This window comes from Nicotiana tomentosiformis, chromosome 7 (genome assembly GCF_000390325.3).
Source record: "Nicotiana tomentosiformis chromosome 7, ASM39032v3, whole genome shotgun sequence".
In the NCBI taxonomy this organism is placed as follows: Eukaryota; Viridiplantae; Streptophyta; class Magnoliopsida; order Solanales; family Solanaceae; genus Nicotiana; species Nicotiana tomentosiformis.
Window position 1 is genome coordinate 110,745,776 of NC_090818.1, and position 16,776 is coordinate 110,762,551.

At 35.9% G+C, this 16,776-nt stretch overlaps 2 protein-coding genes and 1 long non-coding RNA gene across 4 annotated transcripts; 2 read left to right on the forward strand and 1 right to left on the reverse strand.

Annotated features, from left to right (window-relative positions):
• The first annotated feature begins 5,307 nt into the window (after nt 1–5,307).
• On the forward strand, nt 5,308–7,332 carry LOC138896562 (uncharacterized). Of its 2 annotated transcripts, none has more exons than XM_070181834.1 (3): nt 5,308–6,649; nt 6,755–6,835; nt 6,958–7,332. In XM_070181834.1, exons 1-3 carry the CDS (start codon nt 6,166–6,168, stop codon nt 6,990–6,992), a joined length of 600 nt encoding a protein of 199 aa, XP_070037935.1. In that variant the 5' UTR covers nt 5,308–6,165; the 3' UTR covers nt 6,993–7,332. The 2 variants fall into 2 exon arrangements, with proteins under 2 accessions (XP_070037935.1, XP_070037936.1); XM_070181835.1 differs by having other exon boundaries at nt 6,758–6,835.
• LOC138896202 (uncharacterized) lies at nt 5,671–6,147 on the forward strand. Its single transcript, XM_070180989.1, has one exon. It carries the CDS (start codon nt 5,671–5,673, stop codon nt 6,145–6,147), a length of 477 nt encoding a protein of 158 aa, XP_070037090.1.
• Nucleotides 7,333–8,328: 996 nt separating the features above from the next.
• Nucleotides 8,329–13,002, reverse strand: LOC138896563 (uncharacterized). Its single transcript, XR_011409922.1, has 2 exons — nt 12,563–13,002; nt 8,329–11,187 (listed from the first exon to the last, which is right to left on the reverse strand). It is a non-coding gene; the product is annotated as an uncharacterized lncRNA (long non-coding RNA).
• Nucleotides 13,003–16,776: the final 3,774 nt, after the last annotated feature.

Genomic DNA, 16,776 nt, shown 5'->3' on the forward strand with positions numbered 1-16,776 from the left:
TGAACCTCATTGCGCTCATGGAGCTAGAAAATGGAAGACGTATTTCCCATTCTTTGCATCATCCTTTCCTATTCAAGTAAAGAATGCATGCATTTTGTAAGTTTAATCCTATAAACTGTTCATTTTGTTCCTCTTCACTATTTTAGATTTGTTTAGACGTCTTTCTTGCTTGCACTCATTTACGTTGGCTTATAAGAGTTGAGATCATGTTTCTTTCTCATCTGATTAAGCTTTGGTGGCGGATTCTATGTTGGTGGGAGTAGTTGGTACCTAGTGGAAAAGTAAAGGTGTATGCACTAGCTGATACATACATTACAATTTACAATTTCTGCCACTGTGTGGTTGTCAAAACAAAAACAAAAACAAAAAAAAAAGGAAAAAATTGCACCTACTATTGTGCAAGGTGCTAGACTGCTAGTGGTAAAGAGTCAAGTTTTACTCTTAAGGGACGAGGTTTGAATATGAACCTCCACTTTTTAAAACTTTAGAATTCACATCAACGGGCAACGGCCAACCTAATAAAGAGTATTCCCTGGTGTGCTGGTTAGAAGCTTAGTCCTCTTGGATTTGCAAATAACTGCAGAATAAAATCGCATTTTAATGGTTTGCTACTAAATCACAAAATTTCAAATAAAGAAAAACATGTACTCTCTCTTCTATTCCTAAATGGCCCCTCCAAGAAATCCAGTTAAACCAAGCCCAATACCATCAGACCTTACTCATGCTCACCTCCAACCAGCCATACTCCAGCAAATCATATATTTCTCAAGATTAAGGAGTATCGAAAGTTAATTGTTATCCAATCTTTGAAGAAACAACAAAATATGGGCTTTCTTCATAACTAGCAACGTAAATAGAGAAAATTTACAATATCTTAGCAGCAATAGTTAGTTAACAAATGTAGCACTAAAATAATATGAAAACATATTAATTGCTAACCAGAATAAATGAGTTAGCACTATTTAATCACTTCCAATAATCTCGATGTTTCATCTCCCCATAACACATTTTTAGATTTTAATCCAATTCATTCCCTCTCATTCACTTTTTTCTCCAGAAAACACATTTTTAACAAATTGGGTAACAATTTATATATACTGATACGTGAAATAAATATATACACGACATTATAATAGTGTGTGTGTGTGTATATATATATATATATATATATATATATATATATATATATATATATATATATATATATATATATATATATATATATATATATAGTTTACAATAGTACTCTAGTATATTAATATACATAGTATAATGAGTTCTTCAACCATTGTATACGTAAATTATGTATTAATGTTAATAAAAGTGGATAATTAGATATATAAATGGAATAAATATATACACGATGCTATAGTGGTGTATAATTATATATAAATATTATACACGATATAATGATGGGATTTAATAGTATATAAATTTGAATGGTACTCTTGATAATTTCTTGAACCCAAATAAAGTTGTGCAAAGAAAAAGGATGAATAGTAATTGATTTAATGCAAAGTAAAGTGCGATGAAAATGAATATGTGTGTGTAAATGGAGGAGGAAGATCCTTAGTAATGGCCTTGAACATTTTAGAAGAAAAGAATCATCCCTAGTTTTCTTTAGCAGCAATGAAGGTGATCATGAAATCAAACCAAAAAAATGTAGAATAGACTGGCTAGGTTGAAAGTACAGAAATAGGAAATAGGTTCAAGGAGAGAAAAAAGGGGGATATTGGTTCCTAAATTATTAGGATTCTAAATTTTAAATTACTTGCTATTAAATTTAAGCATTTATTAAACTTGCCAGAATTGTTATTTAAATTGTTACTTTTAAAATATTTTAAAAATAGTGTTATTTATATTATTAGCTTTTTAAAAAAGTCCTACGATGTAAAACTCGCTAAATTTAAAGTAATTATTATCTACCGCAAGACGAGTACGTTGCATGAGTGAAAATGTTAGCTAGGGTTCTTATGCATGTCTCAGAATCATCATATTACATGACTTAATATTCAAACTTATAGGGTCTCTTTCCACTAGCTGTCGCATAAGTCTAATTAAGTAGCTCTTCATATGGAAACCTAATTATTTTATGAAACACCATGTCAATCAAATGGCAGGGGGCAGATTTAGGCCAAATAATGGTGCACGTGAATCTATAATTTTTTGTCAAACTAAATATTTTATGTATATATTTTCTAATTTAATATTATTTGCTAGTCCTCGTGTTCTAAAAAAAATGAGTGGTGCATTTTTCTTTTCCTCCTTCTAACCGACGAGGGTAGGGGTGGCAAAATAATGGCACTTAGTAGAACGTTGTGTTATTTGCCTAAGGAAAGAGGGATTAATTCCCGCTAAATACTTCCTTTTTCTCTTTTTTTAGTTGTGCATCCGTCACACTCCTGTTTTTTTTACCCCAAAAAGATAATATGTGTTATGGATTGTTGTGGGTTAAAGAGTTTTTTCAATTAAAGTAACATTTTTGAAGTAGGATTATTTTATTATTCAGAGTTGCCACTTGAAATTTGATATTTGGGTGTTCCAAGTCACCTTTTATTTGAATACCCATTCAAAGGAAGATTTGACTCTTTTATTATTGGTCTGCGAAAACAAAATTCGGGTAAGGAATTCTGTTGACCGGGAAGAAGGTGTAAGGCATTTCCCGAGTCTCGTGGTTCTAGTACGGTCGCTTTATTGATTACATTTGGTTTATATTATTTTTGGATAACCTGTGTTTTATTGGTTCTCATATTTTACCTATGTCCGCTTTTATTGCTTGATTAGATTAATAAAAATTATCTTGAAATAAGTCACGCGTACGTGTACTCATTTTTGTTTGACGTCAAGAATCATGTCACGCGTACGTGTACATAATCAATAACACATTTATTATCATTCGAAATTGATTGGTCAAGTCACGTGAACGCGCACTTGAGTTGGGATTTACGTATCATGATTATGCCACGGGAATTGTACCCATAGTCACGATGATTTATTAATCGCGCCTAAAGCAAGCTACGATGTTCATGAGTTTAAATATTTTCCTATTAGAATTGAGCTTATTTTGGCATAGAGTTTATGAAAAAGAAATGGGTCAACTTCGATTGTTATGAGAATGAGTTAGGCAATTGCTTCACTATTTGGCTAAACTTAAATTAGTTATTTTATTAAAGAGATGGATTAAGCTTAAAAGTTTTCTCTTCTTTAGTCTGACATAAGGCAACTTGGACAAATACTATTCCCATGCAAGCCCAAACCTTTTTACGAAAAAAAAAAACAAAAAAACAAACCCAATCAAGCCAAGATCACATGCAATTCATTGGCCCTTCAATCATTGATCCACGATTATCAGATTAAATAAATAATTAGACCAAACACTACATATAAAATAACCAAAAGCACTTACTAGTAAGCAATCTTAACACTAACTTACTAAAATATCAGTAAACAAATTCAGAGTAATAAAGAACACAACGACGAATCTAGCTTGAAATACTTAAACATCAAAATAAAACCAAGCACGTAACAATATTGAAATGACCTTTTAATAGAAACTCTTTAGATTAGATAAGAAGAACCTCCTTTGAAGGACCGTACAGTAAATCCGACTGGAATCCACGATGGAGCTCGAACGCGACTTCGATGGCGATGACTTTTGACGACATTTTTGGTAGCTGTTCAAAGACTGTTTTTCAACTGATTTCATAGCTTATTTGCAGTAGTTTTGGAGCTTGAAGATGGCAGATTTTGCTGCATTTTGGGAAGGTTTTTGGGGTGATTTTGAGGCTGTCTTGGAAGCTTTTTGGTTGCTCGTTTTCAGAGCTGAAAGTGACAACTTTTTATGGCTGAAATGGGCCGGAGGTGGTGGAGATTTTAATGGCTAAAAGACTACTAGTTCTAATGGAGAATTTCATGACTTTTAGCTGGAGATTTGCATTACTTTTCATAGAGTTTTTTTAGAGGAAGAAAATCGTGAGGAAGAAGAAGAAGATGGCAACTCGTTCTTTCTCTGTCTTTTTTGGGGAGGGTGATCCGTTCTTTTGAAGGAGGGACATGTGAGGGGGTTGTGAGTGAGGACAAGCATATGGGACAGTGAAAAGTGGAGTGGGGACAAGCATATGGGACAGTGAAAAGTGGAGTGAGGACAAAGTGTGGGGGATAAAGAGTAGGGGGCAAAAGAAAGTGAAGTGGGGGCACGCGTGGGAAGATGGGAGCGGGAAAGATGGAGTGAGAAGTGAGGTATTGGTGAGATGAGTGAGAAAAATTCAAACATGGTAAAAAATTAGATGCTCATAGCATCCATGCTCTAGAAATATTAGATCCCCTTTGTTAGATGGTAAAGTTCATACAAGAAAATTACAACTAGAAATTCACTTATCCTAACTATAGTGGATCCCAAATGCTTTATAATTTGCAACAGTGAAAAAGTGGGGTGTACGAAGTACAAGTTCTAGAATGGTTTGACCCACAGTCCAGCCATAGCTGCATTAAGGGAAAAACAACATTAATTCATGCTTGCAACAATAACAATTAAATATAATGAATACTGTTGACTAGAGGCGGATCTAAGATTTAAATCTTATGGGTTTAACTATGAAGGATTTTAGTATTGTACCTATTATATTTTTAAAGTTATGGGTTCATATCTATTATTTTTATAATTTTAATAAATTTTTATATTAAAATTTTTACCCTGTATCGATAGTTATGGGTTTAATTGAACCCTTCGGTTCAACACTACATTCGTCCATGCTATTGACAATTGGAGTAATTTCTCCCTGCACTTGCCAAATACGTAGCGGTCATTTGGTATATGAGATAAGGATAATAATTCGGGATAAAATTTGGGATTAGCTTTATCCCATGTTTAATTTGGAGTATTAGCTACTCCCAAGATAACTTTTACACTAAAATGGCAGGATTAGCTATCCTATATAGAAGGTGGGATAACTAATCTCATTCATGGGATATCCCACCTCATGGGATAACCTGGGATATCCATAGTTTCCTTATGAAATATTTGGTTTAGACGAGCTTTACTAGGACAGTTTAAACATTTATGAATTATTAAAACATAATCTTTTTTGTAGATAATAAATCATGTTAATTTTCATAATACATAGGTATCGAGGAATTGACAACCTGCACCATGGTTACTTAACCATGGTTACTTTACTGTTTAACTGTTTAAGTTAGTTGTAATAGTGTTAACTAACTTAAGAGGTTGTTAGTCACAGCTGTTATCCAGCTGTCATTAGCTTGGGTGAGAATAGATTAGGCTATCCTATATAAAGGACTTGTAGCTCCATATGTACAGATACAAATCATAATTGCTCTGTTTTCTGATCTCAGCTTCTTCTTCATAGTTCTCTCATCCTCTTCATTCGAATGCTCAATCAGATTACTCAATTTATCGATCAATGGAGATTTAACATGGTATCAGATCCCTAATTGAGTGAATCAAGGGATTTTCTCCGACGACAGTTGAAAATCGAGAGATTCCTCAGGTACTTTCTAGTGAATTTGAGCTTTTATCAGTTTTGAGCCCTAAATTTCATGGTGATCGATGACGCAACTGCGCAAAATATTTTGATTGACCACAATCACCCACTGTATTTGCATGCTTCGGATGCTCCGAGTTCGCTTTCGATTGGGATGCCTCTAATCGGAATGGAGAATTATACTCTATGGCGACATGCCATGGAAGTTTCTTTGCTAACTAGGAATAAACTAGGTTTTGTTGAAGGTACTATTACGCGAGACACTTATGGGCATAATTTTGTTACTCACTGGGATCGCTGTAATACGATGGTAAAATCATGGATTATGCATAATGTTAGTCGTGATTTGCTTAGTGGAGTGATGTTTCGTTCCAGTGCTTATGCTATTTGGGAGGACCTGCGAGAGCGCTTTGATAAGGTGACTGCTTCTCGCATGTTTTATCTGCATAAGGCAATTTTTACCTTAACACAGGGTACTTCATCCATCTCTGTGTATTATTCTAAATTGAAGGACTTATGGGATGAATATGATTTATTGATGCCGCCTTCTTTATGTGAACGCGCAAAATCCAAGGAATATGCTAATCATTTACAATACCAATGCTTGTTACAATTTCTTATGGGTATCAATGGTGGATATAGCTAGGCACGCAACCAGATCTTGATGAAGTCACACGTTCCTAATGTTAATCAAGCATATGCAATGCTGCTTCAGGATGAAAGTCAAAAAATGGTTGCAGGAGGGCATTGTGCATTGACTGAAAATATGGAGCCTACTGCCCTGTTTACTGTTAAACATTCTGGTCAGAGGCAGGGGAAGAAGAATTATAATCTAGAGTGTGATTATTGTCACACACGAGGTCATTCCAGGGAAAATTGTTTCAAGTTAATGAAATGTGACTTTTGCAACATGAAAGGTCATTTGAAGGAAAATTGCTATAAAATTATAGGGTATCCTCCCGATTTTAAGCCAAAAACAAGAGGTGTTTTTCTGAGTGGAAACTTGACACAATCAGATGGAAATGCTGCTTCTGCTCTTTATCCACTCACACCTATGACATCGCCAGTATTTACTCATGAGCAGTATTCACAAATCCTCAATTTGTTGAACAAAACTTCTATTGGTGAACCTAGTGCACACATGGCAGGTATATCTTTGTCTGATTCTGATTCTAGTCCTACTTGGATAGTAGACACATAGGCTACTAATCATATGACAAGTAATGAATGGTTGTTGGTTGATGCTACTAAAGTAGAAAACTCAGGACATGTTCAAATGCCTACCGGAGATTCCACTCAGATTACTCATGTAGGAAATTGCCACTTGACAGGAGGTGATCTCATTAAAGACGTATTGTGTGTACCAACATTTAAATTCAACCTGTTGTCAGTTTCAAAGCTGACTAAGGCTTTGCAGTTCTTTGTTAGTTTCTATCCTGATTTCTTTATCTTATAGGACTTCTTCACTGGGAGGGTGAAGGGGATTGGTAAGAAAGAAGAAGAACTTTACATCTTGAGACCAAAGGAAAATGCTGGAGTCAAGGAGCAGATGAAATCTTTGGTAGAAAGAGAGATAACAGATTCAGAGTTATGGCACAAGAGGATGGGCCATGTACCTATGGCAGTTCTAAGAAGAATTTTTATTTTGAAAAATAAATGTAGTCTTACATTGGACCACTGTGGCATATGTCCATTAGCTAGACAAGTTAGACTTCCATTTCCTCATAGTAATAGACTAATAGTAGAGTTGTCGCACCTTTTGAATTGATTCATATGGATGTTTGGGGGCCTTACAAAGTCTCCACCTACAATGGAATGAACTATTTTCTTACTCTTGTGGATGATTTCTCTAGATGGACTTGGGTCTTTATAATGCGAGTTAAATATGATGTGTCTGCTCTACTTAAATATTTCATTGCCATGATTTTGAACCAATTTGAAAGGAAAGTTAAAGCTTTTAGGTTTGATAATGGGTTAGAATTTTTCAATAGTCTTTGTGCTCAGTTGTTCAAGTCACATAGGATAATTCATCAGAGTTCTTGCCCTTATTCTCCTCAACAAAATGGAGTTGTCGAGAGGAGGCATAGGCATATCCTTGAGATAGCTAGAGCCATTAAATTCCAAGGTCACTTGCAACCTAGGTTTTGGGGATGTTGTGTAGAAGCTGCTGTGTATATAATTAACAGAGTTCCCTCTATTGTCTTGGGAAAAAAGTCTCCATTTGAAGTATTGCACAACAGAGTGCCTTCATTGTCTCTTTTGCGAGTAATAGAGTGTCTGTGATATGCAACAACATTACCTAGACAAGACAAATTCAGTCCTAGAGCTATACCATTTGTGTTGCTTGGCTATGGGATTTTTCAGAAAGGTTACAAGCTATATGACATGGAACACATAACAATTTTCATTAGCAGAGATGTTCTCTTTCTTGAGAACATATTTCCTTTTTGTTCACGGGCAACAGATCAAGACTTCTCTTTTCCAGTTGTATCTACCCCTTCTTATACACTAGATGATCCTATTTCTAGTCCACCACCTATCCCAGACCAGCCACCAGCAATAGCTTCGCATGATGCAGAAGTCTTTGACATTGCAGATCCATCTCTCATCACTATAGACTTACCACTTTCTAGCCCTGCACCTGTTATTGATCCTGAGCCACCACAGAGAAAATTCGGAAGGGTGTCTAAACCACCTATTTGGTTGAAAGATTTTGTTGTCCCTGGCAAAGCTGCAAATACTTGTCTCTATCCATTGTCTGATGTTGTAAGCTATGATACTTTGACACTAAGGTATCAAAGTTTCCTCACCAAATTCTCTGCTGATGTTAAGCCTAAGAGTTATACACATGCTACCAAAGATCCTAGGTAGTTTAAGGCTATGCAAGCTGAATTACAAACTTTAGAGGCTAATAATACATGGGAGGTGGTACCTTTGCCTACAAGTAAAAGAGCTATTGGTTGTAAGTGGGTGTATAAAATTAAGTATAAAGATACAAAATAGGCGGAGAGGTTCAAGGCAAGACTGGTAGCAAAGGGTTATAGCCAGCAAGAAGGCTTAGATTACCAAGAAACCTTTTCTCCCGTAGTCAAAATGATAATTGTTAGGTGTGTTCTGGCTATTGCTGCAACCAAGTATTGGACAATCCATTAAATGGATGTCTATAATGTATTCTTGCAAGGTGATTTGGATGAAGAAGTGTATATGACTTTACCCCAGTGTTTTCATAGTTCCAATGGTCCTCAGCAAGTTTGTAAGCTTCTTAAATCATTGTATGGCCTTAAGCAGGCTTCCAGGAAGTGGAACCTAATATTATCTTCTGCCTTGCTGTCCTATGATTTTGTTCAAAGTCATTTGGATTATTTTCTGTTTACTAGACAATCTCATGGAAAGTTTGTCATAGTTTTGGTTTATGTCGATGATCTCTTGATCACATGAGATGACTCAACCATGATTCTCGAAACTAAGGCATGTTTACAGTCCAGTTTCAAGATCAAAGATCTTGGTGAGTTGAGGTATTTCCTTGGCATAGAATTTGCTAGAAGCAAAGAGGGCATTGTTATGCATCAGCGGAAGTATGCCCTTGAATTGATCTCATAAATGGGTTTGGCTGGAGCTAATTCAGTTGGTGCTCCCTTGGAACTTAACTTGAAGCTTACATCTTCAGATTTTGATGCACATGTTGGGGTGACTGATGATGCCCCTCTTGATGACCCTGGTATATATCAAAGACTCCTTGGCTGATTGTTATACTTAACTAACACACGACCAGATATCAGTTTTGCAGTACAGTGTTTAAGCCAGTTTATGTACTCCCCTAAGGTCTCTCATATGGAGGCTGCTGTACGATTGGTTCGTTATGTTAAGCAGTCACCTGGAGCTGGAATTCTATTGTCATCTGTCCATTGTCCTTCTCTCACTACTTATTGTGATGCTGATTGGGCGTCGTATCCAAATACTCGCCGGTTTGTTACATGTTATTTTATTAAAATTTTCAATTCTCTAGTGTCATGGAAATCCAAGAAACAATCAACTATCTCTAGAAGTACTGTAGAGGCAGAATATAGGAGCCTTGCCTCAACAGTTGCTGAGCTTGTATGGCTTCTTAGATTGTTTAAGGAATTGAATGTGAATGTTCAATTGCCTATCTCTTTATACTGTGACAGTAAATCGGCCATCCAAATAGCTGCTAATCCCCTTTTTCGTGAGCAAACCAAACACATCGACATCGATTGTCATTTCATCCGGGAGAAGGTCAAGCAGGGATTGGTAAATCTTCAGTACTTGGCTTCCTCAGAGCAACATGCTGATATTCTCACCAAAGGGCTTACTTAGCTTCAACATCATTATCTGCTATCCAAGCTAGGCATGAAGAACCTTTTAATATCTCCTAGCTTGAGGGGGGGGGGGGGGGTGTAGAGGAATTGACAACCTGCACCATGGCTACTTAACCATGGTTACTTTACTGTTTAACTGTTTAAGTTAGTTGTAATAGTGTTAACTAACTTAAGAGGTCGTTAGTCACAACTATTATCCAGCTGTCACTAGCTTAGGTGTGAATAGATTAGGCTATCCTATATAAAGGACTTGTAGCTCCATATGTACAAATACGAATCATTCTATCAATTGCTCTGCTTTCTGATCTTAGCTTCTTCTTCATAGTTCTCTCATCCTCTTCATTCGAGTGCTCAATCAGATTACTCATTTCATCGATCAATGGAGATTTAACAATAAGCTTTGAAGTTAAGCAAATAGATTGTAAATGATTTATTTCATAGTATTCTCCGTATGTAAGTTCTTCAGCCTATTACAAGTTTACAACCTCTGTAAATAGTTTTAATTTCTTTGATAGTTTAGCCATAGTTGGTGGATTAATGAAAGTGGTGATCTTAATTCGAAGTAATATTCTTGTTTTATTATTGTGGTTTTTGTTTTTTGTTTTATGAAAAACTATATTTGACTCCCTGCTTAATATTGGTTATCCAAAGTTCAAGAAGGGAAAAGAGACTTTTAAATAAGGATGTTTGATAATGAAAAAGTGAAAAAAAAGCAGACCTATAAGAAAAATAGAATTAAATGGGAAGGAATACTAATTTATTAGAGATTTAGATTAACTTGAGATTAGTTTGGCTAAACTTTCAAAATCTATTTATTTTTAAAAAGAAAAAAAATATTCTCAAAAGTACTTAATTAGAAACTTAGCAATTTGTGGTTGGCCCGAATTTGATAACGGCCTTTTTTAGTATTTGCGTTTGACCAATTTTTTACAATTGTGCTTTTCTTTAAGCATCACCTTAAAGAAAAAAACGTGTTTAGATTTACTTCACAATTAATAATTTTAAAAATACTATTAGTTTTAGTCAATTTTATTTAGGGCCAAAATACCTAGACATCCTCTTAAACTTGACTCCAGTTTTCATTTTAACACCTTAACTAAAGTTTGTACCTATTAAACACTTCAACGTTATATAAATTATGCCTATTGAACATGTATGATGATGTGACAAAAAGAGTGTGTCTCACCTCTCTTTAGATGCGTGAAGTAATACCAAAATCATATTTTTTTTCTTTTGTTTTATTTAAGAAAAGCATAGTTTTACATTCTTCTTCCTCCTCCTTTCCGAGCCTCCATCCCCACCATCATTTCCTCACACCGACCAGAAAACTCCTTCACGCCACGAAAATACTGTGAAATTCAGCAACGACGACTACAGATTAAATGCCCACTTCAGTAGTTTTAATGAAAAATAAAATAAATTGCACCGTGAAATTCATTAGTTAATTAAATTGTGAGAAGATGGCCTGAGACAGTCAAAATAAACTGCACCGTGAAGCCGGAGAGAGATAGCAGTGATGGCGGCAGCTGCAGTCGCCTCTTGACGGTGGCGTTTTTGGCTCGAGCTTTGCGGCTTCTTTTTTGGAGAAATTTTACCTTAATTGCTGTCTTCTTCCTCTTGAGATTCGTTCAATAGATTGGATCTTGGATTCTTTAGACGCCATGTTTGAATGCTTGGAAGTTTCTTTGAGATTGAAGTTTTAGGAATATGAGATTAACAATACGATCATTTTGCTTCTCGGTTTAACTGGAGAAGATAGTGTCCATGACCGATATTGGTGGGAGGCAATAGAACCGATGGGGAAATGCGGAGAAGACGATGGAATTGTTGGGGAAATTTATGTATAAAATAAATCTTTTTTGTTTTCAAAACTTTTTTTTGACTATTTGGGTCCAAATGCCACCTGTCTCCCTCTTATTTGTTATTTTTGCTAAGTCATTCATGTGTGAATTACACACACCTTATTGTTTTTACTGGTTATGAGTAAAGTGTTCAATAGATCCACTTTATATAATATTAAAGTGTTCAATAGAAAAACATTAAGTTAAAGTGTTAAAATGAAAACTGGAGCCACGTTTAAGGGGCCGTGCACCTATTTGGCCTTTATTTAATGAGAATGCTTTATCATTTGTTTGCGATTTGGTGAGATTTGCGAAAAGGAAGAATTGGAAAGATAATAAATAAAAAATCATAATAAAGAATTAAATTATATAAAGTTGTATTGGGTGGATATCCATATATTACGCTTTCAAGAGTAACACCAATCTCGACAACAAGAGTTCTCGTTTACGAAAGAGTAGTTGAAACGGCACAAGGGAACATCATACACTAAAAATATTATTTATGAAGCAAAATTATGTGAGATATAACTACATGACATATTTTTACCTCATATAATAAAATCACAGTAACTACAAATAATATCTAACTAACTTTAACTAAATAGATCGTAAACTTGGTTCAGACGATTATCTAATCATTTATGAATCTAAGTATTACGTCAATGTAATAGCACTAACTTATGTAAATTGTCACGTTAAATATGCATATTTACGACCACAAGTTTTTATTCTCCGTTAGCCTATTCCAAGGAGACCACTTTAGCAAAAATGCAGAAAGCTTCTAATTTCATTCGCTTTTGACAATTTTTATCCTTCCCTCAAATGACAAATATAAATCGTTAACCCCAAAAAAGATAAAAGAATGGAGCAATATTGTACTAACCTTTCAGTCTCAACTTGAATGATATCTTCACCACTGAGACCATTAATCCCCAAAAAGAGGATTATTGGAGTATTATCATATACATATTGAATTCTTGTTCTTTGTGTGATAACAGTAGTTAGCGCCAAAGTAGGACTCGATAAAACAGAAAATATAATAGTACACCGTCCATTCTTAAATGGAACTTTTATGCTGGAGCAAGAACTAGTATAAAAGTCGATCTATTACAATTAACGCGTAATTCCTATTTCATTTTCTTCTAATGTAAGTGTGGATCTTTAGTTAGAAATGGTTTGCTTCAAATAGCTTATAAAATATATACAAAGTTGGATCAATAAGATGGTGACTATTCAACCAAAATACTGGATTGAAACATATCTAATATCAATAATATTATCCATTTTTCCATCAATATATCTCTATTTCTAGTCCCCACCTTCATGTTCTGTGTTGGTTATGTTCACATAAACATGGACAACATTTCTGTAAAATTAATGTGAAAAGGCCATAGGTGATGGTTACTGTGTGAAAATGAAATTGCTTCACAAGATATATGGATCATTTAATTTTCATATCTATGCGCAATTTCCTGTCTCCTTTTTGGGAGGTTTATTCACATGCTCATGATTCAATATTTCTGTTATCACCATGCAATTTTGTTTCCTTCTTCTCTCTCTCCCTCCCCCCCCCCCCCCCCCCCCAAAAAAATTATCACCCCGACCTCGAAGATATAATCTTACACTACTAAAAAACTGTCAAAAAGTATCCAGAATAACCGACCAAAATCAGTCGGAATCGAACAAAAACCGACCGATTTCCGACCATTTTCATTTTGTCGAAAAAAGAATGATCGTGATTGGGGAGCAACCGCAGTCGTTCGATATTTTCGACCGTCGGTAATTGTCAACGCACTTTGACCAAGTTATCTGACACAAAATAATCTTACCGACGGAATTCGATCGGTATTTTTGAAAATAATTTTTAAATTAGAGACCGATGTCGGTCGGAATTTTAACTATTCATTTTTTAAAAAATTGTTCAATTCCGACCGAATTTCGGTCGGAATTATTAAAATATTTAAAATTTAAAATTAAAATTCCGACCGAAGTCGGTTGGTATTATTAAAATATTTAATATTTAAAATAAAAAATTCCGACCGAAGTCGGTCGGTAAATTTAAATTTCCGGGAAACCAAATGAACATTTTCGACCGACGTCGGTCGGTAGACGGTTGGTTTTCTAGGTATTGTTTTGGAAAAATACAGCTGTTTTATAGCTGCACCACCTGCCAACAACCAATCACCTATAATGGCAGCATTACATTGCTGCCATTCAACCAATAACAACAACAATAACAACAACGATAACAATAATAATAACAACAATAACAACAACAATAAAAACTATCAAAACTATATTATTAACAAAACATCATCTCCATCTTCACTAAACTATATTAACAAAACATCATACCCAACAACAAAACGTTTCATAAGTTAAAAGTTCAAACATCATTCAATGAGTATTTTGTATTGCATCACTTCCATCTTCACTACTAGAAGCTTCATCGTCGGCATGGTTCGAAGGATCACGACGAGAAGGATTAGCATCTGGGAAAGGCTCAGGAGACCAGGGAATGGGGAAAGCACCACTAGCAAGAAGATTGGTCAGCTGACCTTGAAGGAGATTAAATTATTGGTCCCTCTTTTCTAGCTGAACTTGAAGGGTATCAAATTGTCCATCTCTCTTTTGTTCTCTAGCCTTTGTCTCTTCAAGCTCTGTTGTCAACTTTGCGATCTTCTTCTCCATAGACGAGATAGTCGACCTATCAATTGCTTCACCTTAGGCGGAAGTCCCTATACATTGTAATCCATCCCTGTAGTGCCGAAATGATCTCTCTGGAAGGCCGTATGCTATCCCCTTTTTAAGACCACCGACAACATCCAACCATATCTTCTGCGCTTCTTTGTCTGAAACCGGTGGTCGCTCGCCTTGCTCATTCGGTGGCAAGCTCTTAGTGTACTCCTCCACATTAATCTTGTAGCGATCCTTTATTTAGAAGATAGAAAATTATTGACTATATAATATTATAAACATTACTTTCAAGTTATAGTAGTTATAAAACTTACATATGTAGTTTTCGCCCGGTCCTCGACCCATCTAGTTGGATCTGTCAGTGCCTACTTCTTCCGGATGTGCGTCTCCATGAAGAACTCATCACGAGTCATCTTCCTCCCATATTTTTTTTCCTACAAATATAATTAAACATGTTAACTAAATTAAAATATATAAATATAGTTTGATAAAAATATAATTAAATATTTTAAGAAATTACCAGTAGTCTTCTCGCAGTCCCCATACTCCTTGCACCCATACAGTGCAAGGAGCCACCTGTCACGACCCAAATTCCTCTCCGTTTGGGTATCGTGATGGCACCTAGTCTTAGGGACTAGGTAAGCCCAACATTAATTGAAACAACAACATTATTTAAATAACATATAACAATTTGAAATAGAAATCTCTTAAAATTTACAAATTCTAAAATCGGTAGTACAAGTCATAAGCTCTACAGAGTGTTTGCTAGAAAACTTCTAAATACAACTGTCCAGAAATAAGGATAAACAGTGTAATATTAAAGCTTGAAGGTGACTCCGAAGCCTGCGAACGCAGCAACAGGTTTACCTTGAGTCTTCACAGCAACGACCCACACAACTACTAACGAACAAATACCTAGATCTGCACAAAAATGTGCAAAAGTATAGAATGAGCACACCACAGCGGTGCCCAGTAAGTATCAAGACTAACCTCGGTGGAGTAGTGACGAGTAACAGTCAAGACACTCACTGGTCTAATAAACTAAACAAGTATGAGTATGGGAACAACAGAAATATGATATCTACATAAAGACTATGCAATATGGCTCACAATACAGTAATGGCACTAAGAAAGGAAACAACAAGTATCAGCGGAATATCATGAAAATGACACAGAAAAGTGAATGAAACACAACCTAAATCCGAAATCAGTTCCACAAATAAGTCTGAGTACGCACTCGTCACCTCGTGTACATGGACTACAATCAACATAGAAGACTCAAATCCTAAGGGAAAATCTCCCCCACAAGGTTAGGCAAGATACTTACCTCAAAGAAGACAGATCGATATTAAAAAATGAACTTCTCGGGTGAAATGACCTCCGGACAGCTCAAATCTAATCAAAATAACTTCAAAGCACAAATAAAACTCATAAGAGATTATTCCGGGTCATAAAGTCTCAATCTTTATCAAAATCTAAAAATCGGTCCAAAAGTCGGCCCCCGGGCCTGCACCTCGAAACCCGACAAATTTTACAAAACTCGAATACCCATTCCGATACGAGTTCAACCATACTAAAATTATCAATTTCCGATGCCAATTCGTCCCTCAAATCATGTTTTTTTTCATTTTAAAAATTTTCTTCAAAAATTACCATTTTCCCCAACTCAAAACACAAATTAAATGATAAAAATAAAGATAAAATCATGAAATATAATAAATCCTAGGTGAAGAATACTTACCCAATCGATTTTCTTGAAAAACCCACAAAGAATCGCTCAAAACCGAGCTTTACAAATCCAAATGTGATAAAAATGGCCTAACCCTCGATTTGAAAATCTTATACTCTGCCCAGGTCTGAAATCATCACGAACGCAGAGCAAGGAACGCGTTCGCGAAGAAGAAAAACAAAAGCTGCCAAGTTGTTCTTCGTGAACGTGACAACACGTTCGCGAATGCGGAGAGGAACAATTTGATGGCCCAATGACTGCTCTTCGCGAACGCGTGAAGTAGTACGCGAACGCGAAGAGTGGAATAGCATAGCTACGCGAACGTGTAAGCGACACACGGACGCGAAGAGGAAAATGAACACCAGTGTCCAGGGCCTGGTTTGCACTTCGCGAACGCAAGATAGGGAATGCGAACGCGAGGAATGGGGTGGCAGAACTTCGCGAACGCGAGAGGGTGACTAAAACGCGAAGAGGAAATATTTCACCATCCAAAATAACACTATGCGAACGCGAAAGCAAGGACGCGAATGCGATGAAGGAAACCAGATGACAGATAACATCAGTTCAAATTAGGAGGAAAATGACCCGTAGCCTATCCGAAACTCACCCGAGGCCCCCTGGACCCCGTCTAAACATACCAACAAGTTCCATAACCTAACATGAACTCGCTC

Bases quoted from the DNA above. Each gene is read 5' to 3' on its own strand.
- LOC138896202 (XM_070180989.1), top strand. From the start codon at position 5,671: ATGGAGAATTATACTCTATGGCGACATGCCATGGAAGTTTCTTTGCTA.
- LOC138896562 (XM_070181834.1), top strand. From the start codon at position 6,166: ATGAAGTCACACGTTCCTAATGTTAATCAAGCATATGCAATGCTGCTT. The intron at 6,650-6,754 runs GTATATCTTTGT...ATGCTACTAAAG, and splicing joins ACCTAGTGCACACATGGCAG to TAGAAAACTCAGGACATGTT. The intron at 6,836-6,957 runs GTGATCTCATTA...TTTATCTTATAG, and splicing joins AAATTGCCACTTGACAGGAG to GACTTCTTCACTGGGAGGGT.